General features: G+C 45.1%; 1 protein-coding gene across 5 annotated transcripts in view; it reads right to left on the bottom strand.

Moving 5' to 3' along the window:
- Positions 1–6,017: 6,017 nt before the first annotated feature.
- STAG1 (STAG1 cohesin complex component) overlaps positions 6,018–22,761 on the bottom strand; it is a 373,810-nt gene continuing 357,066 nt past the window's right edge. For all 5 annotated transcript variants that reach the window (XM_077825490.1, XM_077825488.1, XM_077825489.1 and 2 more), the window contains 4 exons: positions 22,238–22,348; positions 10,111–10,225; positions 8,354–8,434; positions 6,018–8,262 (listed from right to left, as the gene is read on the bottom strand). In XM_077825490.1, the coding sequence (XP_077681616.1) occupies positions 8,239–8,262; positions 8,354–8,434; positions 10,111–10,225; positions 22,238–22,348 (331 nt within the window). In that variant the 3' untranslated portion in view covers positions 6,018–8,238. The remainder of the gene's footprint in view (positions 8,263–8,353; positions 8,435–10,110; positions 10,226–22,237; positions 22,349–22,761) is intronic.

Here is a 22,761-nt window from a genome sequence, read left to right as displayed (position 1 = left end):
AGGTGTCCTCCATTTCCACAGTGGCCTGGAGTGTCATCCTCACAACCAGTTTGCACTCCTCTAAGATAGCCTTGAAGCAGACACAATGCTGCTGCGGAAGCTTGTCTGCGAAGTCTGACAACTTGCTGCAAGTAAGGAAGTCGTATTTAGTGCCAGGTAATTGGAAATCTGGAATTGAAAGCTGGCTGAGAAGACTTTGGGACCCAGAACGTCCAGGCATTTACCCTCCTGGTGTGCCGGGATGCAGTGTGGGTGTTGCTGCCTGACCTGTGCCATCGCTGCTTGTATCACAAGGGAATTGGGTGTGTGTGTGTGAGAGAAGAGAAACTCAGACCCCTTCACTGGTACATAGTACCTCATCTCTGCCCCCTAGGGGGTGGGTGCACAAGTGGCAAGAGTGTGCCAGACAGTCTTAGTCAGTTGAAGAATGGCATTATTGATCGGTAAAGCCACTCTGGTTGGTACTGAGGCATGCAAGATGTCAACAAGCTGGTGCTGTTTGTCCTGTACCTTCTCCAGTGGAACATGGAGGGCCTCAGCCACCCCGTGTAAGAGATCCTGGAACTGGTGGTAGTCATCCAGGGGCAAGAAGGAACGAAAGACACTATGGCATCTGGAGACGACAAAGGGAACTGCGCCTGTTCTGGCAGTACTGTTGGAGCCAGGCTGAGCGGTTCATCCTCTAACACCTGTTCAAATGCCTACACAAGGTTGCCCAAAGAGGAGAGATGGGGGACTCTTCCCTGGCTGAATGGGAAAGTTCCAAAGGTGGATACTAAGGCCAGGACCCCCATTATGGCCAAGGAGACAGATCCATCGGATGGTGTGAAGGGCCCCAAGGAGCAGGGTACTAGTGACTCCTTTGTTGGAAGAACCTTTGGATATTTGCATATACGGTAGGGGAGGGGCAGCCCCTGCCTTCCATCTGAATCCTCCCATGGCAAGAAATCAGATCCTGGTTCAAACAGCAGTACCATTAGTACTGGTGGAACCATATGAGCCATAGGGGAGTGGGTGGAAACACGACCTGAAGTAGGTAAGTCCAGGGTGGAGAGCATACCTCTTCTGGCACCAGCTGAAGCGGAAAACGTGGAGACCTTGCCTCCAAAGCAAAGATTTCATGAGGCCTGGGCACCAGCTCTAGTCTCCCTGGTGTCAACAGTACACGCCCCACAGCCAAAACCAGAACTGGAACAGAGAGCTGCCTTGGAATTGAAGGCTCCCTTGACTTAGGGGGGTATCGACTTGGAAGGCATACATGGCTTGATGGACAGAACCGGTAGGTCTGGTGGTCTGTGCAACTTCTTGTCATGCTTGTGAGCTTTGGAAAGCGTGGGTTCTCCATGGCTGGAACTTGTGGAAGGTGCATTGTCTTTCTGGGGTCTGGAGGAAGACTTAGTGCCATGCTTAACGACTAGGCCCCAGCACAGGGTCCCTAGCACTAGTACTGGTGGAACCAGACTGGATCTCCGTGGTAGGAGGTGCATGCCTGGGTTTCTCAGGCTGATGTATGGTGGGATTCCATGGCTTGGGTTCCACTGTGACCTTATGACAACCTCTATGAGGTTCTTCTTGAGGCAGAGAGCCAGACCTTCCCAGGTGCAGCTTGGGAAGGAGAGGCAGATACTGCACCTGCAATGTGGGCTTCTCTCAAGCAGTAAAGGCAGCATTGTCCGAGAACAAGTGCAGGCAGAAAGTGCAGATCTTGACCCCTGGCATCTTTGGCATAATCCAGAACCCAGGGGTGCGTGTGTGGCGATTGTGGGGAGGAGGAACCATCAAAAACGGTATCCTAAACTCCTAAAACAACTACTACTAAAACAACAAAAATTAACTACGTATGTACAATACTAAAAACTGGCTTTTTTTTTTTATGCGTCACAGAGAGATGAGAGTAGAAGCTCTGACCTGGAACATATGGAGAAAGTTCCCCTACACCCATTGCCTGTAGTACAAGAGGCATTTCTGAGGCTAGCAATGGACAGTGTGGGCCCTTTGCCACGTATTACCCAAAGGGTGAAGAAATACATCTTGATGGTGGTGGATTTTGCCACCATGTATCCTGAGGCAGTAGCTCTAACACTGAGGCAGATGGCGAGCCAATAACTTAATATGTACAAAAGTTCAGAGAAGAGTTAAAAGACATGATGGAGGAGGATATACTTGCTGACTCATAAAATCATTACACAAGGACACAGCCACTTCCCAGATGACCCTACAGTGCCACTGACAAGATACAGGAACAAATTTGTTTAGAAATACAAAACATGTTAGACCTGGAAGTAATTAAAGAGTCGACAGCTCTTGGGCAGCATCTGTTGGCTTGGTCTCTAAGAGAGATAACACTGTAAAGCTTTGGGTTGATTATAGAAAACTCAGTCCTGTCACAGTATCAGATGTGTGTCCCAGGCCTAGAATTGATGACATGCTGGACATTTTGAGCAAAGCTAAGTATCTCAGTTCTTTGAATTTAACTAGAGGTTACTGGCAAATTTCTTTACATAAGGAAGCACAGAAAAAAATTGCTTTCATCACTGATATGAGAGTCGGAGTTCACAATGCTGCCATTTTGTTTAATTAATGAAGGAACCACTTTTCAGAGGCTCGTCAACCAAGTGTGAAATGATTTGTAGAATATTGCAAGGGCATATGCAGTGTTTAGCAACACTTGATCTGATCACAAAAAACATTTGGAAATTGAGCTGTCAAAACTCAAAAAGGCAGGCCTAACCATAAAATCCTCTAAGTGTAAAAAACTGGAGCAGCCAGAATTCCTGATTTGGGACACTGGGTAGGTGGGAGTCAAATATCCCCAGATCCCATGAAAGTTGAAGCCACTGTAAATTGGTCTGTAATTCCAAACTAAAAATCAGGTCCAATTTTTCACAGGACTGGTAAACTATTACAGAAGGTTTGCGTGTGGGTTCAGTGACGTTGTATCTACAGTCACAGATCTATGTAAAAAGACTGAGCCTAACAAAGTAGAATGGACAAAGACATATCTAGAGGGTTTTGATAAGGTAAAGAAAAATCTTGTCTGGAAAATTTTTCTCGCTAGTCCAGCTTTTGACCAAGTGTTTGAACTGTGTACAGATGCTTCAGACACTGGGCTAGGATTTAAACGGATTTGATATGCAAACTGTATATAAAGGGAAAAGAAAAGATGGTGGAAGATGCCTTGTCCAGGAAAGAGGGCCCTGACCTGCTGCCTCCAGGTCAGCCAATAGCTAATCCTACCTCAGCTTTTTAAAGGAGGGAGGTGAGATGGAATGCATCTCTGTATTCACACCCTACAAGCTATTGTAATAATCTCTGTACAAAGTTTGACTTGTAAGGTATCATTTGAAAATTCTTAATTTGCTGGTCAGTATTGTCATGGTAAAAAACATGTGGCAACACTGTATGGGAAGTTACAAGATTCCCCTCTATGATGTTATTAACACATGTTCCAAACCCCACAGCTCTGCCGAAGCAGAAGTCACGTCTGTCCTAAATAAAGGAAGGAACGTATGCTTGCCTTAATTTGCATTTAAGCAGTAAACAGGGTCATCAAGCAGAGTGGGAAAACAGGAAATTTGAACAGGCAAAAAAGCTGAATAGGGAACATTTTCCACATAGACTTTTTGTCTCCTGGATCTAAACTGGAAATGTTTTTCAAGATAGGGACTGAAAGCAGAAAAAGGAGGGACAAACATCCCAGGGATTCCCCGCTCCTCTTCCAAGGTGCAGGACAGGGATGACACAGCCCCCCAACTAGTCTGGATTGTACTGCGGTATGTCCCACCTGGAATGTAGTAACTTGGGCTGTTTATTTATCTGTAGGGCCCTACCAAATTCACAGTCCATTTTGGTCAATTTCACAGTCATAAGATTTTAAAAATAATCAATGTCATGATTTCAGCTATTTCAGTGTTGTAATTGTAGGGATCCTGACCCAAAAAGGAGGTTTTTTTGGTTGCAAGGTTATTATAGGAGGGGTTGTGGTATTGCTACCCTTACTTCTGCACTGCTGATGGCGGCAGCGCTGCCTGCTGTCAGAGCTGAGATCCCGGCCAGCTGCTGATGCTCTCCAGCTGTCCAGATCTGAAGGCAGAGCTGCTGCCAGCAGCAGTGCAGAAGTAAGGCAGGCATGGTATGGTATTGCCACCCTTTCTTCTGCATTGCTGCTGGTGGCACGCTGCCGTCAGAGCTGGGCACCTGGCCAACAGCCACCACTCTCCGGATGTCCAGCTCTGAAGGCAGAGCAGAAGTAAGGGTGGCAATATTGCAACTCTCCCCTAAAATAACCTTGTGACCCCCCCTGCAGTTCCCTTTTGGGTCAGGATCCCCAATTTGAGAAACACTGGTTTCCCCCGTGAAATCTGTATAGTATAGAGTAGAAGCAGACAACAGACCAGATTTCATGGGGGGAGACCAGATTTCATTGTCCGTGATGCATTTTTCATGGCTGTGAATTTGCTAGAGCCCTATTTATTTCGCATAAATGTATGTCCAGACATATACGTGACAATAATTCTCTCTGAAGTTTATAAATAGGAAAATTGATTAAGCCTAAATTGGGTGGATTTGAGACTCAGTTTCCCAACTTCTAACCCCCACCAGGTCAGAAAATAAGGAAGAGAGAATGACCCTGTAGTCCAGTGGTTAAGGCACCCACCTGGGAGGTGGAAAATACTAGGATCAGTCACCGTGCTCCCATCACTATTTCATTATTTATCCAAACTGGAATGGCATCAATAGAACGGACTTGTAGGGAATGTCCTCCACATCAGAATAGCCCAGAGCTCAGTGGTTAGAGCGTCCTCCTGAGAGACAGGAGATGCCTGTTCAAATTCTTTCACCTCTCCTTTGGCAGAGAGGGGGAATTGACCCTGCGTCTTGCACATCCCAGGCAAGTGCTCTAAATTACTGGGTTAAAAGTTATGAGGTGGGTACCACCTCCTCTTCTCCCTGCCTTCCCCTCCCGTGTACATGGACTGAGGCAGGTGCCTAACTCATTCCCACAAGAAATGCCTTATGTGCCTAAGCTGCCTGACTCCAAGTAGCTTGTTTCCATTTGTAACTTAATAGCAGAGATAGGTGCCTCTCTCCAAGAGAGAGATGAGGCTTCGCATGTACCTGTATCATCATCTCCCACTGGCAGCTCAGGCAGCTCTCTGCCTAGTGTGCTGGCTTTTGTGGATCACATTCTAAAGCTCCTATCTCTCCCCATTCATTGTATAGGGAACCTAGGAGTCTAGCTCAGGCTATGGGGACTGCAGTGGTGTTCCTGTGATTTGCTAGGTATCATGCTGCGTAGTATTGCAATGCCTAAGTCCCTGTGTAGATCCAGGCCAGAGAGGTGATGCAACATGAACAAGATCACCCAACCTGCTAATGGTAGATCTAGAACAAAATGTAGGTCCCCTGAATCTTAGCTCAGCGCACTACCCCTGGGACCACACTGCATCTTCACCAGTTCACCAGTAGATATCTCAGTTCTCCTTGACACTGTAGAAGCGAGTGCATTCACAGCTTGGCATTGGTGAAAGTCATGCCAGATTTTCAGACTCTCAGTAGCAGAGGAGGAGACAGTCACCTTGGTGAATTTGTAAATCTTTATCACAAACTCCAGCCTATTGGAATGTTAAACCTTTTTATTTCTGAATCATCCCTGTACTCTACCTACATGGTTACTTGAGCTTTAAGTGGAAGGAGTGTAATTCACCTGAAATGTGTCTTTGAATCATGGCAAAGACATTGCTGTTCTCTAATGAGAAAGCCTGTAATAGTTCAAAATTCCCAGACTCAAATGACAACTCATCAGATTTACTGCAAACATCACACACAAATCTCCTTTGCCCTGAGACCTAAGCCTGAACATGAGCAATAGCCACATGGAGTCTGGAGAGGGAGTTGCGGCTTAAAGTGAAAGCTGCCTTTCAACCTTAACTACGGGAATGTTCTGTGATGACCGGCCAGATGCTATTTTAAAATGATGTATGGCGAAGAGGATGCTCACCACACACACATGACTTTGAATAGTTTATTAAAGGAAAGGTGAAGCATCAGTTTTAAATTGTACAAAAGGAAAAAAAAACCTCATATTGTAAATGTACAATTTACAGAATGACTAGCAAAACCAATCAAGGAGACACTCTCAATACAAAAAACCTATTGACTGCGAACTGAACTGGAAACCCATTGGAGGGGCCGTCCAAGTGACCTTTGTTATGTTATACAGTAGTTTACAATCTATAACTCAGGGTTCAGTTTTCCACACAGAGGACTGCGAAGCACGAGGTTTGTCTGTGACTATGACTCAAACCATGCAGCATTTATTATGCTACTATGCTCACAGAACTACAGTGCTGACATGATAATGCAGCCATTCCTGCCCACCCTCTATCCCCTGGGGGTAACTTGCACCCTGGTTATAAAGAAATGATCCAGCAACCTCAGAGGCTGTTACAATAGTCCCCCATCTACACTTGAGGAATGGCTGAATTACCGAGTTAAACATTTTTGGCAACCAAGACTTTCTGAGAACTGTACACATTGAGAAAAATCTCAGCTGTTAAAAGAATGAAAAGAATGATTTGTTTTTACATTAGTTGTTTTTTCCTCCCCAAAGATAAGTACTAGGTGTACATGATGGTTTTTTCCAAATGACCTTGTAAAAGAGAAAGCTCCATGATAATTTTGCAGTTGCTAATAAAAGCAACTCTAAACCTGCTGTGCTTGAAGTGGGTCAATACGCTTTGTATCTCAAATGCTAACATTCAAACTCAGAAAGGAAGATTAACGTTTTGGTGCTGATTTTCAGAGGTCCTTTAGTCAGTGGGAGTTGTGGGTGGTCAGCACCTCTGAATGTCAGGCCAGTTTTAAACTACAGTAGCAGCTACTAGGCAGAGTCATAAAATCTAAGCATAATGAGATTCCAAATCATTGAAGACACTGAAAATCTCTTATTACAATGAATTAGCTGAGAACTTTTTGGGTTTTTTTTACTTTTTTGAAAAATTGTATTTTTTCAAAGAATTACTCTTAATATGCACAGTTAACACTGAAAATGTAGCTGTATTCCATTGTAAGCTTAAGAACTTCACCATCTAAGCACAAATTTCTATGCAGCACGTACAGTACTTCTAACTGGCAAAATTAATTTACAAAAATAGCACAAAAGGGTATTTGCGGCATGGAAAGTAGACATTTTTATATGGTACAGTTAAAATTGCTTTTAGAATGCTAAAGCGATTCCTTTTCTCCCCCCTGGATCTATTTTATATAGGAAAGTTGCTGTTTATGTACCTTGGATTGGCAGGGCATGAAATAGGTAGTAAAAACAGCAAAGTGACTACTTGAGAACCATTTGTGTGTTTTACTGAGAATACTTTATTTGCTGGTATAAGTTGCTAAAAATGCACAGAGCAAGTACCAATAGAAAATGTACTGTTTTTGTGTCCCCATGTGCTATATAAAATGAATGTTACACAGCATCTGTTGGAAAAGTGGCTTCATGGACATCTCTTATTTTATGCCCCATTATAAATAAAAATAAATCTTCTCAAGAGTATAAAATCTGGGTTTATCATATCAGAATCTGACTTTTTTGGCAGAGATGCACTTCATTAGATTTCTAACCTCTTTTGTAAGAGTGTTCTGCTCTTTTCAATGCCTATGAGAGGATATACACGTACCATACTGTTAATCAAATCCAGTGTGTTTAAAAACACATTTCTGCAGCCAGGATGACCTGCTTATAGCATCATTGCTAGTCAGTCACTGACAGGCATAGGTTTAATAAAAATGGCTAGCTTTTAAAACATAAAAAGGCAAATGTTAAAACAGTTTTAAATTGTACAGCAGAAAAATAAAGTTAAAAAGTTTTTTGTTTTCATTCAATGTTTTCAGAAAACATGTGTAGAACAGTGTTTATTTTGACAGCTGTCTTAACAATTTAAAACTCCCTTCCCATCCAGAAAAAAAACATCTGTATAAGGACAGTCAAGAACAGGGATACAAACGATTCTTTTAGGTCAGCCTTTCTGAGGTGATTGGATTGGCCAACATTCCTTTGTATCATTAAGAAGGTCCTCTTCTCCTCTTTCACTACAAAATGGGATTGACTGTAATCATTTGGTTAAAAATCAAACCATATCACATCAAAAATGTGGTTTTCATACAAGCTATCACAGTATATAGGCCTCTAGCTCTAAACAATAGAGTTCCAAATTTGTAAAACGTCTTCCCCAGACTTCAGAACATAGGCATTCCAAATCCCTAGAAAAATGATTAAAAAACATCAGTTAACTTTGGAGGTAAAATAAAAAGCCCTCAAACAAATGGAAAACAGTGCTAAGTAAAATCTTACTGAATCGTCCTCAATGATAGCTGCAGAGTCAAAGAAGTCCGGCCTCAATTCAGCTCGTTCTCGTCGATTTCTTGAAGGTGGCTGGAAGAAGAAGTCATTTATTGAATTGTTCCCTATATTCAGGTAGGAACAGTTCCTCATTTAGAGTAACATACTATGTTCATGTCACTTAAAAGAAATATATGTACAGGATACATACAATGTACAGAAGCATGTTAGTGGCTTCCTCTGGTGAGTTGGGTTTGGCAAGGATTTCTAGATACTAAAGCCACATCTACACTATAGGCACTATTGCAGCACAACTATGGTACTGTAGTGAATTCTTCCATCAACCTCGCTGCATCTTCACCAGGGGTTAGGTTGGGATAGCTACAGTGTGTAGGGGTATGAATCTTTCATACCCTGGAGCACCATAGCTATGTTGACCTAACTGCTAAGCTTAGACCAGGCCTAATATAGGCCCCAGTGCAGGAAAGTACTCAAGCACACACTTATCTTCAAGTATGTGCTTAACTCCAGTTATTTCCAATGGGATTTAAGCATGTGCTTAACTTTAAGCACTTGCTTATGTGCCCTTCCTGAATAGGGATGCTTTCCAGAATCAGGGCCATAGACTGGGCTTCATGAAACTCTCTGGTACTCTTCACTTCTAAGATTTACCTTTCTCATGCCAGTCCAGCTTTGAAATTGGAATGCACCTACAGTAAATAAATCAGACTTTTGAAAAAGGTCTCAATACAGTGTAGTCTGTGTTAGGGAATATTTGTTCCCTTTGGGCTTCATCCTACACTATTCAAGTCAATGGGAGTTTTCAATTGATCTGAATGGGACCTGGATCAAATCCTTTGTCTCCTCTCTTATTGGATTACCCATAAAAAAGTGATTTTTATTATTATTATTTTTTAAAAAAAGGATACGAGTGCTAATAACAGCTGAGCCTTTGAGGCAGCAACTGAATTGTTAGTGACATCCTTGCAGAAAAGCAGAGCTCTTAGGACCCAATCTTACAATACATTGAGCACTCAAAGTTAGACACCTAACTTCAAACACCCAAGATTGAAAATTTGGCCTATGATTATTTAGGATGGATAGGATAAAAGGAGCTTGGCTGAAGTATGCAAAATGCTAAAGATAGTACAGTGAAAGCTGATCAGTCCTTCCTTTTCCACATTTCACATAATACAAAGCAACCACATTCAAAATTAAAATGACAGTAAATTCAGAACCAATAAAAGGAAATACTAGGCAGTATGTAGCCAGCCAGTACTGTGACAAGAGGTCACTGAGGCAAATGCAGTTATTGGATTTTAAAAAAGACCATTTGGACGACTGAGGCACTTGTACTGCTACTACTATGAATAATTAGCCACCCATCAAAACAATACAAGGGAAATGACATCTCATGCTTTGGGGTATAAACAGATCTCCTGTTAGGAAAGAATGTTCTCACAACTGGCGAGGTGTATTATGGTGAGTTTTTTTTTAACTTCTTCAAGCACCAGGTACTTGTTACTACCTAGACTAGGACACTACACTGGAAGGAGCTGTGGCTGAGTAATAGTTCCTGTGTTTCTACAATCAGGAGATCAGTGGGGTCCGTACTTACAGTTGATGGCCCTCCAATCATCTCCCTCAATCAGGTGCTCAAAAAACTAGAAGGCAGGCAGATCATTTTGGGAAGCTGTTTTTGTAGTTTCTTACCCTCTAACTATCCTGACCCATTTAAAACTTGTTATTAATATTCAGGCCTTACTGACCAGATCAATGACCATGGTGTCTTCAAACTCCTCATTCATATCCTCTAGCTGACCTCGTGAGGACATCATTACATCTTCAAAGATGGGCTCAGCATCATCCTCCATTAGACCCCGTCTGATTATTAAAGAGAAAACATTATCAAGGCATTTAACACTTCCAACCATGGTTTTTTCTTCTCCTTTTTTTAAATTTTTAATTACAAACAACCAGCCTTCCACTCTTTGGGCTGAACATTAATACTTTAGGCTGAAAACAAAAATAACCCATTTATCATGTTAGCTACTGAATGGAGATCTCAGATGTCAAAATAACTTAACACTCTTTGAAAGATTAAGATAAACAGTCCTATATAAGCGCATTGCAAACATTTAAGAAGAGGTTACCCACTTTCTGCAATAACTCTGGTTCTTTGAGATGTGTATCCCTATGGATGCTCCACTTCAGGTGCACCTGCGCCTCTTGAGTCCTTGACTGAAGATTTTCAGTTAGCAGTGTCTTTTCGGCCCACACATGCGCCCTATGCCACCTCATGCTGAACACTGAGACGATATAGGGGCATGCGGGCAAACCACCCTCAGTTTCTTCTCCACCCATGTCCCATAGAGAACAGTCTAAAGCAGAGGGAAGGGAGGGTGGTAGTGGAGCACTCATCAGGGGACACATTTTGAAGAATTGCAGTTACTACACAAAGTGAGTAACCTCCTCTTCTTCAAGTACTATGGCTGCTCCGCTTCAGGTGACTTCTGAGCAGTATCCCCAGAAGGAGCAAGGAGTTTAGGAAGTGAGTGCAGAACTGAAGATACTTGCAATACCAAGTGCCTCATCAGATCTGGTGGCATGGATCAGGGCTTGATGTTTCAAAAATGTATGTATTGAAGCCCATGTAGCCACCCTACATATATCAGATACTGAACATTCTTAAGTAATGCTGTAGATGTTACCTGTGTTCTGGTCCCATGTGCTATCACCTTTGGGAGGAATGAATGCCTGCAGCATCATGGCAAGTGATAAGACATTGAGATATCCATCTTGATAGTCTCTGAGGAGAGATTGTGGAGCTCTTGGATCTACCAGTGAAGGAGATGAAGACCCTAGGTGATTTTCTAAATTGCTCGGTACTATCTAAGTAGAAAGCCAAAGTTCTTCTAACATCCAGGGTATGCAAATAGGATTCCTGCAGGGTCACCAAAGCACCAATCTCCCTGACACTACTGGCTGATGTGATGGCTACTAAATAGGCTAAAGATAAATGGAACAGAGAGCTGATTGCCGTTTGAACCTATCGCAGTATCAAAATACCCAGTTGAGGTCCCAGGTTGCAGTGGGGTCCCTAATCTGGGAATAGAGATTCCTCAAGCTCTTAATGAACCTAGGTACAGGGTGAGCAAAAATCCTTCTACCAGAGGAAGAAAGGCTGATATTGTGGCCAAATGAACCTTAACTGAAATAACTGATAACCCTGATTTCTTCAGATCCAAGAGGTAATCCAGGATGGCTGAAAGTGTCTTCAACTCAGGCAGGAGGCAGTGAGGACAACATCAAAGGAAGAATCTCTTCCATTTCTGCAGGTAAATAGCATGAGTTGACCTCTTTCTACTATTCAGTAACACCTGTTGTACTTCCATAGAGCAGGAGAATACTAACCCCATGAACCATTGAGGACCCACGCCCTGAGGTGGAGAACCACTAGGTTGGGATGAAACACATGACTGGCATCCTTCGACAAGAGATGAAGAATGGCTGGAAGCCTGAATTATGGTTGGACACATAGGTGAAGTCGGTAAAAGAACCAAGCTTGTCTTGGCCAGGTAGGCACTATTGGTATAACTTTGGCTCTGTCCTGTCTGATCCTGTTCATCAAGCTTAGTATCAGTGGCGTTGGCGCAAACACGTAGAATACATTCTTCCAAGAGAGAAGAAAGGTGTTTCCCAGGGATTGGTGGCCTATACCCACTCTTGAGCAGAAGAGAGGGCACTTCCTATTTCTGGAGGTGGCGCAGAGATCTACCATCTTTGGAATATGCTGTGGAGAACATGGGTGTCTAGCTCCCCTTCATGGTCCTGTGAGAAGTGCCTCTTGAGGACATTGGCTGTGGTGTTCTGAACACTTGGGAGGCAGACTGCTGAAATTTGGATAAGTTATGCACTAGTTCCATAGTTTCATGGCTTTGGCATATAGGGAGAGGGATCTTGCTCCTCCCTGCTGTTAATATAGAATGTACAGGATACATTGTCCATCATGACCCTCATTGATTCACCCTTGATGAGGGGTAGGAAATGAAGGCAAACCCTCCTGACAGCCCTGATCTTCAATAGATTGATGTGGAGACTGGTTTCCTGAGTTGTCCATCTGCCCCGAGTTGTGAGGGTGCTGAGGTCGGCTCCCCATTCCAGAAGTGATGTGTCTGTTAAAGTCACTGATGAATCTCAGCGACAGAAAGGAACACCTGAACAGAGGTTGAGTTGATCTTTCCACCAGTCTAGGGACTTTTTCACTTGTAGAGGAACCATCACCTGTCTGTACAAGATGTCTCTGAACCAACCCTGGAAGCAGCAGAGGCGTAGCCTTGAGTGATTGATCACAAAGGTGTAAGGTGCCCTGTGTCCCAGGAGCTCGACAGTTCCTTATTGTGGTCCAAGGGCTCCCTTGAATTGCCTACACCAGACCTGACAAAGTTACAAATCTGTCTAAGGGAAGGTAGGGTCAGGCTGTTAATGAGTTTAGATGCACCCCTATAAACTCTATCTTCTGTACAGGGGTTAACAAGGATGTTTTCACGTTAAGTTGCAGACCCAACTCCTGAAACAGAGCAAGGGCTGTCTGGGTGGAAGATAGCACTGCTTCACAAGACAAGCCCTTGAGTAGCCAGTTGCTGAAGTACAGGAAGACTAGGATCGCTTTTTGTTGGAGGTAAGCAGCCACTCCCACCAAGACCTTTGAGAACACCCTTGGGACTGAGGAAAGACCAAAAGAGAGCACTTGGTACTGTAAATGATCCTGGCCTATACTGAAGTGTAGGTAGCTCCTGTGTGATGGGTGAATCATTGTACAAAAATAGGTATCTTGTAGTTAGAGGGCTGATGATCAATCCCCTTTCTCTAGTGAAAGAAAAAGAGGACTTTTTACTTACCTGTAACTGGAGGTTCTTCAAGATGTGTGGTCCCTATTTGTAATCCACTGAGGGTTATAAATATGCGCCATGAGTCCAGAGCTGGAGATTTTTAAAGCAGTAGTGTCCGCTGGTACGCACATGCACCCTTGCTCTGCCTCATGGTTTTGTCTGAGGCGATAAAGGGCGGGGCGGACCAACCACATTCTCAGTTCCTTCTCCACTGCAAATGAAACAGATCCGCAGTAGAGGGGAAGGAGAGCGGGACTGGAATACAGATAAGGACCACACATCTTGAAGAACCTCCAGTTATAGTTAAGTAACAGCCTCTTCTTCTTTGAACGATGGTCCCTACTGTATTCCACGGAGGGTGATTAACAACCACCACCTAGTTAGGACAAGGGTATGAGGAAGATGATGGAACTGTGAAATGGAGAACAGCCATGCCAAACGAGGCATCCGTTGCAGTCTCATACTAAGGCATAATGGGAAGAGAAGGTACGTACCGAACTTCACATGGCCCCCCTACATATGTCTGTAAGTGGTACGTCATGAAGCATGGCTGTAGTTGATGCTTGTGCCCTTGTGGAGTGGGTTCATACCCCAAGGGGTGGAGACAGTCCTGACAACTGATAGAGCATAATACACCCCGAAAACCACTTAGGGATCCTTTGAGTGGAGATCACTTGCCCCTTAATCTTTTCCACTAGAGCAACAGAGTCTAGGGGACTTCCTGAATTATCTTGTCCTATGCAAGTAGAAGGCCAGGATCCTGTGGACACTGAGGGAGTGAAGGTGCCGTTCTTCCGTTGAGGTGCGAGGCTTCAGAAAGAAAGCAGGTAAGTGTATGGGATGGTTGAGATGAAAGCAGGATACAACCTTTGGCAGAAACTTGGGGTGCAAGTGCAGTGAAACCTTGTCCTTATGGAATGTGGCAAAGGGGGGGGGGGTTCTGCCATCATGGCCCCCTGTTCGCCTACCCTTCTCATGGAAGTAATAACTACCAGGAAGATGACCTCCATGGAAAGGAGAGACAGGGTGCAGTAGGCCATAGATTCAAATGATGATTTCATCAACACCAAGAGGACAAGATTGATGTCCCATTGGGGAGAAATGGGTTGAACAGGTGGATAAGTTCATAGGAGGCCCTTCCAAAATGTGGTAATCAAGGGGTGTGTAAAGACAGAGTGCCCCTCCATGAAGGGTGGTGGTGGTGCAAGGCATTGATAGCGGCTATGTGCACCTTGATGGAGTTGAGAGAGAGTCCTGACGCCTTCAGGGACAGGAGGTAGTCCAGAATAAGAGGGATGTCTACATCCTCAGAGGCAAGACCCCTCTGCTGGGCCCATAAGGTGAAACACTTCCACTTGGCCCTATAGGACCACGTCACTGACTCATTTCTGCTACTCGAAATGATGTCTTGTACTGCTCTAGTGAAGATGTCCACCCAAAAACCGAACTCATAGGTGAAATGTCTGTTGATCAGGATATCTGATCTTGCCACCATGGTGTGTGAGGAGTTCCAGGGAAACTACCAGCAGAAGTGGGGGATGCACTGACATAGTGAAGGAGGGGAACCCAGAACTGGCAAGGCCAGAATAGGGTGATCACAATGGTCGTTGTTCTCTCCTGCTGGATCTTGTGTAGGACACATGGCAGGAGCAATAGGGGAGGAAAGGAATAATTGGTCTGTTTCAACCAGTGTATGACTAGGGCATCACCTTGGGAGAGGGTGCCAACCCCTCCACCCTCACTGTGAGCAGTACTGCGGGCATTTGATGTTGGCGTTGGAAGTGAAGAGGTCTCTGGTTGGAGTCCCACAGAGGTTGAAAATGTATGCGACCATGGTGCTGTGGAGTTCCTATTCATGATCGGATACAAATTTCCTGCTGAGAGAGTCCACAATTATGTTTGGAGACCCGGGAAGATATGCTGCTGACAATGCACCAATCCCCAAAATGAACTACTTCTGCACAATGTACTGGCGACCTCATGGCCCCTTGTTTCTTGATGCTGTAAATGGTGGTGGTGTTGTCTGACATGATGAGAACATGAAAGGAGTGAAAGGATAGGAGAAATGTACAATATGCTCTCTGCATGGCCTGAAGTTCCAGGATGTTGATGTGCATCCAGGATTCTTGAGCAGTCCAAGTCCCATGTCATGTGATTGCTCATGTGGGCACCCAATCCAGCAAGCGATGCATCAGTAAAGAGCATCATGTTCAAGGAGGACGGAAGGAACGGTATTCTGGTGCAGACTTGACCTGAGGGGGAGAGAACCTTGGGTGGTACTGTCTGTAGGAAGTCTATGGTATGGTGCGTGGGAAAATAGGCCCTCAGGAGCCACAGCTGCAGGCAGTGAAAGCGAAGACAAGTGAAGGTGATAACATACGTACAGGCCAAGAAGGGAAAGGCAACCCCTGGCAAGAACAGAAGGAATGGAGACCACCATCAATAAGCTCTTGGAGGGTCTGGAATCTGTCCTCTGGTAGATAGGCATGCACCAATACTGAATCGATGCAGGCCCCTATGAATTCTAGGGACTGAGTGAGTATCAAAGTCAGTTTTTCAATATTTATGCTCACCCCCTGGGAGGAGAGGAGTATGAGCAGCACAGAGGTCGAGGCTCGAACCTCCCGTTTGGATCATGCTGCTAGCAGCCAGTCATCAAGATAAGAGAATATAAGGACACCCTGATTCCAGAGGTTGGCTGCTACCACAGAGAAAACTTTGGTGAAGATCTGTGGAGCAGTACTGAGTCAAACAGCAGAATCCTGTATTGGAAGTGTTGAGGGCCTGCCATGAATATCAAGAAACATCTGTGGGTAGGATGGATAGCTACATGAAAGTAAGCATCCTGCATATTGAGAGCCATAAACCACATCTTTTTCTAGCGAAGGTATGATGACTGCTAGGATGACCATATGAAACTTTGGCTTGAGTATGAAGTGGTTGAGACCATGGAGGTATAAGATCAGTCTCCACCTGCCTTCTTCTTGGGAACCAGGAAATACATGGACTAGAACCCTGTGCTTTGATAGGTCATAGGCATCGGTTTTATTGCTCCCCTTTCAGTAGGGAGTCCACTTCTAAGGCAAGGATACTGTCATGAGAGTGGCTTCTGAGGCAGGGCTGGGGTGGGCGACGTGGATGAGGTAGCATTGTGAACTTGATTGTATAGCCACACTGAATGACATCCAGAACGACTTGTCCATTATTATTATGCTCCAAGTTGATAAAAAGAGTGCTAGATGCCCCTGTAAGGGGGTGGGTTGGGTGTATGGCAAGAGGCAAGTTGCTTGGCGGCTCTCTAGATGCACTCAGAAATATTGCTTCTGTGAAGACTGAGTAGGAGATGCTGAAGACTATGATGATGAACAGAGAGGACGGGGCTGTTCGATCTTCTGTCGTATGCAAGGAAGCTCATAGGGCTGCTGATGGAAGAAGTGAGGAATTCTGAATTGCCCCATCAGTGGCAGGTGGTAGAGCTTGCACTTGGCTGCTGGTGTGGAGATACCCAGCAACTGAAGAGTGGCTCTGGAACCCTTACGTGAGTGGAGGGAATTGCCTGTCTTCTGATTGAAGAGAGGAGACTTATTGAAAGGGAGGTCCTCTATGGTGTTTTATACTTTCCTTGAGAAACAAGAATGTAGTCACAATTTCCTCCTCATGACAATTCCCTTAGCCATCTTGCACGAAGCAGTGTCTGCTGCGTCCACTGCAGCCTGGAGTGCCGTCCTCAAGAACAGTTTCCCTTCCACTAAGATCGCCTAGAAGCGGGCACAATCCTGCTGAGGAAGCTTGTCTGCAAAGTCTGTCAACTTGCTGTAGGTAAGGAAGTTGTATTTAGCTAATAGAATCAAGTAATTGGAGATTTCAAATTGAAGGCTGGCAGAGGAGAAGACCTTGAAACCCAGGTCTAATTGTTTGCCCTCCTTGTCTGCTGAGGTGGAGTGTGGGTGCTGTTGCTGGGTCTGCTCCGTCGCCACCTATATAATGAGGGAATTGGGTGGGAGGTGAGAGAACAGGAACTCAGACCCCTTCGCAGGTACATAGTACCTCTTCTCTGCCCCCCTGGGGTGGGTGCGCAAGTGGCCGGAGTATGCCAGACAGTCTGGGCTGGTTGCAGAATGGCATCAGTTGGTAGAGCCACTCTGGTCAGTAATGAGGCATGCAAGATGTCAAGCAGCTGGTGGTGTTTTTCCTATACTTCCTCCAGTGGGATGTGGAGGTGTTCAGCCACTCTGCTTAAAAGGTCCTGGAACTGGCGGTAGTAATCTGATGGTGAGGAGGGAGCCGAAGACACTGCAATATCCAAGGCTGACAAAGAGAAACTCTCTGGTTCCAGTGGTATCATTGGAGTTAGGCTCCAATGCGTGAATGCGTACTCAATAACAGTTGAAGAAACCAGATGGGGGACTCCTCACAAGCTGAGTGGGAAGGTTCCGAATGTGGATACTGGGGTCAGGTCCCCCAGTACAGCCAACAAGGTGGATCCAATAGTTGCTGCGGAAGGCCCCCGGAAGTGGGGTACCAATGATTCCTTTGCTGGAGAAAGGGAGAGCACTGCCAGTGAGTCGGCGGTACCTTCAGATAGTTATATTGACGGTACAGGAGGGGCAGATCCTGTGCTTTATCTGAGTCCTCCGACGCTGAAAGTCAGAGCCTGGTTCCAACGGTGGTACCTTCGGAAACATTGGAACTGCAGGAGATGTAAGGGAGCAGGAAGGAACATGATCTTGACAGCATACCCCCTTAAGTGGCGACTGAACCTGAAGACATGGAGACATCACCTCCTCCAAGGCAAAGAGTTCATGAGGCTCAGGAGCCAACTCAAATGTCAGTGGTACACGCTCTGCAGTCAGAACTGGAGCTGGAACGGAGGACTGAGGGTTCCCTTGACTTTAGTGGTGCTGATCTGGAAGGGATGTATGACTTGGTGGACAGAATTGGTGGGTCCGGCATTGTGTGTGACTCCATGGCTGGAAATTGTGGACAGTACAGTTTCCTTTTTGGGCCTGGAGGAAGATTTACTGCCATGCTTTCTTGCCTCATGACTAGGCCCCAGCATGGGATCCCATAGCACTGGTACCAGTGAAACCAGACTGGGTCTCTGTGGTACGAGGTGTGCTCCTAGATTGCTCAGGCCGTTGTACGGGGATGGGGGGAGGAGGGAAGGGTTCCCCGGCCTGGATCCTACTGTGGCCTCATGGTGACCACCATGAGGTGCTCCTTGAGGTACAAACTGACCTTCCCAGGTGTGGAAGGAGTGGCTTGGGAAGGAGAGGAAGATACTGCACCCGGATGCAATGTGGGCTTCTCCCAAGCAGTAAAGGCAGTGTTGGTGCTCATCACTGATGGAGAACAAGCAAGGGCCAGAGGCGCAGATCTTGAACCCCAGCATCTTCAGCATAATCCAATACCCAGGTATGTGTGCTGGGAAGGGTGATGGGGAAAGCAGACCGGTAAACAGCATCCTGAAGTCTGTAAAAATCCTAAAAACTACTACTAACATTAAACTACTGCAAAAACAACAAAAATACTAACTATATACAAGCATAAAACAGTCTTTTTTCTGTGTTTTAGAAAGAGCATCACAAGAGACAAGAGAACAGCAGAGGCTCCGACTCGGGCCATGCGGCAGAGATAAGGAACTGAGGCCACAGTCGGTTCGCCCCACCCTTTATCACCTCTGACAAAATTATGAGATGGAGCAAGGGTGCATGAACGGACCAACAGACCCTGATAACCCATTTGCCTGTAGTGATCCTCCCCCAAGCATGTTGGAAACAGGCAAAGTTGGTCTTCCAAAGAGGGGGGAAGAAGGGCCAATGGGAGCAGCTGTAAAATTAGACGTGAGGGAGGATTCAAACTCCTGACCAACCCATCTAAACTGTTGCTTCAAAGATGATTGGGTGGTTGTGGAGGGTAGTTGGGCAGCCCTCTTTCTATGAAATCTGTGTCTTTTCCTTGGTGGTTTGGAAGCTCTATGGAATCCAGAAAATCCAGGACACAATCTCTGGGAAGTCTGTGACTTACTAAATCTTTTCTTATTTGTAGATGTATATATACCCAGGGATTGTAAAGTAGCCCTAGAATCCTTCAGCATGGCCAAGGACTCATCTGTGGTCCCCGAGAAAAGCTTATAACCATCAAAGGGGATGTCCTCCAAAGTGTTCTGTACTTCTCTCTGAAACTCCAAGTGTTGGAACCATGATGCCCTGCACATAACTCCATCATGGAGATGGACCTGGCAGCAGTGTCCGCAGCATCTAAGGATGCTTGAAGAGCAGTTCTGGCCAATAATTCGCCTTCAGAGATGATGGACTGGAACTGCTCCCTATATTCCTGTGTCAGATGTTCAATAAAAGCTGTGAATTTGTAAAATTATATTTGGCCATGACTGCCTGATAATTCACGATCCTGAATTGTAGGATTGCTGATGCATAGGATTTTTGTCCAAAGAGATCCAGTCTTTTCTAGTCTTTGTCATATACAGTGGACTTAGAGAAGTGCTGCCTACCTTGCTCGTTTACTGCATCCACCAATAGGGAGTCAAGTGGAGGGTGGGAGAACAAAAAATCAGAATCCTTGGAGGGACATAATATATCTTATCCACCTGTTTACACAAAGGTGGAATAGTAGCAGGTGTCTGCCGTACAGTTTCAGCTAGATCTAGGAGTACCTCACTGTTTGGTAATGCCACTCTAAAGGGTGTTGCTGACTGCAGGATATCCAACAGTTTGTGCTGTGAATCCTTGAACTCTTCACGTAGAATTTGAAGAGAGTCAGCTACCCTCTTTATGAAACCTTAAAATTGCTGAAAATCATCAACCATGGATGATGGTGGAGGCAACTGCTTCAACTGAAGAGGATGAAATAGGTATTTGAGGGATGGTCTCCTTATGTGCCCTGGCTTCTTGTTTCTCAAACATCTCCTCCTGTGGTCTTGAGGGGGCTGGCTGGGGAGGAGATAACTCTGGCCTCCCTATAAGATGGTACTGGTGGTCAGGCCAATTGTTTCCAATAGGCAGCCCTGGGATCTAAGTATGGCCATGGCGAGACCCATGTGGAAGGGGGGATGGCATATAGGGTTGGTTCCACCATGGCTTGATAATGATCTTCCCTGTGACTGTCAGAGAGTAGGTTCCTGAAGGGATATGCTGGAGAACCCTGAACAGAAATAGGGGAGACTAACTGGAAGTCTCCTTCATCCTCCTCCATCTCATTCAAAGGAGGAGCACTCACAGAAAGTGGTGAAGAGTCCTGCATTACCAGAGGAAGGTGGTCAGGAGATCGAGGTCTTGCTACCGAGAGACACATGGTAACTACAAAGAGCAGGGACTCTGGTTCATCTGTTTTAGAGAGATCCTTTGTATCTTGTACCTGAATTCTTGTGGTACCGAGTAGGAGATCACTACTGATGCAGTAGCCGAGCACACAGTTGCTGAAGTTGATGGTACCATTGATGGAGAGTGTACTGAAGTAGATGCTGATGGTGTCTGGCACCAATGCTTGCTTGGTGACGAATACATAGGTACCAACAGCTGGTCTGAACTTGATGATGCCAATCCAGAATGCCTATGTTTGCCCTCCTTGCTGGTAGAGGATACCGATGCCCTATAGAAGCCGTGTCTCTCCTTTAAGTTTTGGGACTTCACCACCTCCACAGTACCAGAGGAGGAGTCCTTCAACTCAGTGGTATCAAGTCAAGAGGTTGAGGCTTTGGAGACTGTAAATCTCTCTGTAGAACTCTCCTGGGCTTTTTCAGAGCTGGCTCCTTAATGTGAGAGTCTGCGCTCCTCTTTTTAGAAGTCTTCAATGAAGCCTCCAAAGTCTTTACCTTATTAGGGGAAGCCTGCGCTGAGGTTGAAAGGGCACTGGATCAGTCCAGAGACAGGTATGTGGAGAGGTGTCTCCTGGCCTGACTCAAAAGCTGACCGAAGGTAGTGTTCCATCATCAATAGTGTGAGTTTAATCTGCCTGTTCTTCCTTGCCCTGGACTTGAGGGCCAGGCAGAGGTTGCAATTCTTTGAGACGTGGGACTCCCCCAACAAACAGACACACTTAGAGTGGCTGTCCTTACAGGTATAACCTCTCGGCAGGAGAGGCAGCGTTTGAAGCCTAGCGACAAAGGCATGCCCTGCTAGGAAAAACAAGCCTCCTGAAGGGAAAAGAGAGGAGAGAAAAAACAGTCCTCTCAATGCTTATTTAACTAATATAACTGTACTAACAACTGACAATACTAACTATCTTAACTATAGAAAAATAAAAAAGCCAAGGTATGCTCAAGATGCTCAACTAAGGCTCTGTCTCAGGCTGAGGTGATTGAGAACTGTGTAGCCTTGGTGTCTGGTACCAGGAGGCATAGGGTGCATGCACGAGTCGAACAGACGCTGCTAACTGAAAATCCCTGATCAAGGGCTCAAGAGGTGCATGCGCGAAGTGGAAGTGGAGCACTCATAGGGATGCTACTCGAAGCATTAAACCTTACAACAACCCTCCAGGACAGGCAACTGGTAATAGCTTCATTTTACAATAGGGCAAGCAAGTATAGAGAGGTCTTGTGACTTGCTCAAGGTTTCACAGTAAATCACCACAAATGCTGGGAACAGAACCCAAAACTGATTCCCAGGACTGAGCATTAAGGGCTTGATCTTGTAAGGTGCTGGGCACTCTGGCCCCAACCAGCAAAGCACTTCAGCAAATGATTATGCATATGAGTGGTACTATTGACTTTGGTGGGAGTACTCTTATGCTTAAAGTGGTTTGATAGATACGGCCAGAGAGATCAATGTCTTGCAGAGCTGAGTGCCAAACCTTAGCCCACCCTTCCTCTGCTGATGCACATCATAACTTCATAAAGCTGTTAGTGTGCTTTTATTAAAAAAGATAAAATGTTGTACAAACCCTAATAAAATAGCAACTACACAGAGCAGGGTTAAGTCCATCATTAACGGATTCATTGATTCAATTACTCATCATGAAGAGGATCTTTGGTGGTTTGAACACTTACACTGCATGCCTTACACCACTTCTCCCTTTCATGTAGTTCATTCCTGTCCTGTCCTTTCGATTTAAATCTTCTAGCTTCTGCTGGCCCAACCAAGATATCTGCATCTGGGGACTAACACATAGAGAGCAGCATTACTAACTCAGTCACAGCACTGATTTTGTATTTATGATTTTTAGATGCCACATCAGTAAATTCCTTCTCAGGCCAACTTCAAGACAGGAGGAACAGGGCATATACTCTGGTGGCTTTGCACTACACTGGCAAAATAAAGTTCCTGTAAACTCAGTTTCATTGGCTAGTATGGCCTGGCTGCTTTGCTCCAGAATGACAAAGCAGCCAGAGCATACCAGTGAATCTGCCTATAAAAGTTAAAACAAACAAACAAAATGTATGGTTGATATTACATATCTTCAAAGTACTAGAAATATCATATAGTAGCATTCTCAAAGTTTCTTGTTCAATGTTCATGTATGAACTTTTAAATTAAGATAACCAAGGAAATTCCAAGACAAACTAAAAAAGCT

The sequence above is a fragment of the Eretmochelys imbricata genome, chromosome 9 (genome assembly GCF_965152235.1).
Source record: "Eretmochelys imbricata isolate rEreImb1 chromosome 9, rEreImb1.hap1, whole genome shotgun sequence".
NCBI lineage: Eukaryota > Metazoa > Chordata > Testudines > Cheloniidae > Eretmochelys > Eretmochelys imbricata.
This window is presented reverse-complemented; position numbering and strand designations above follow the sequence as displayed.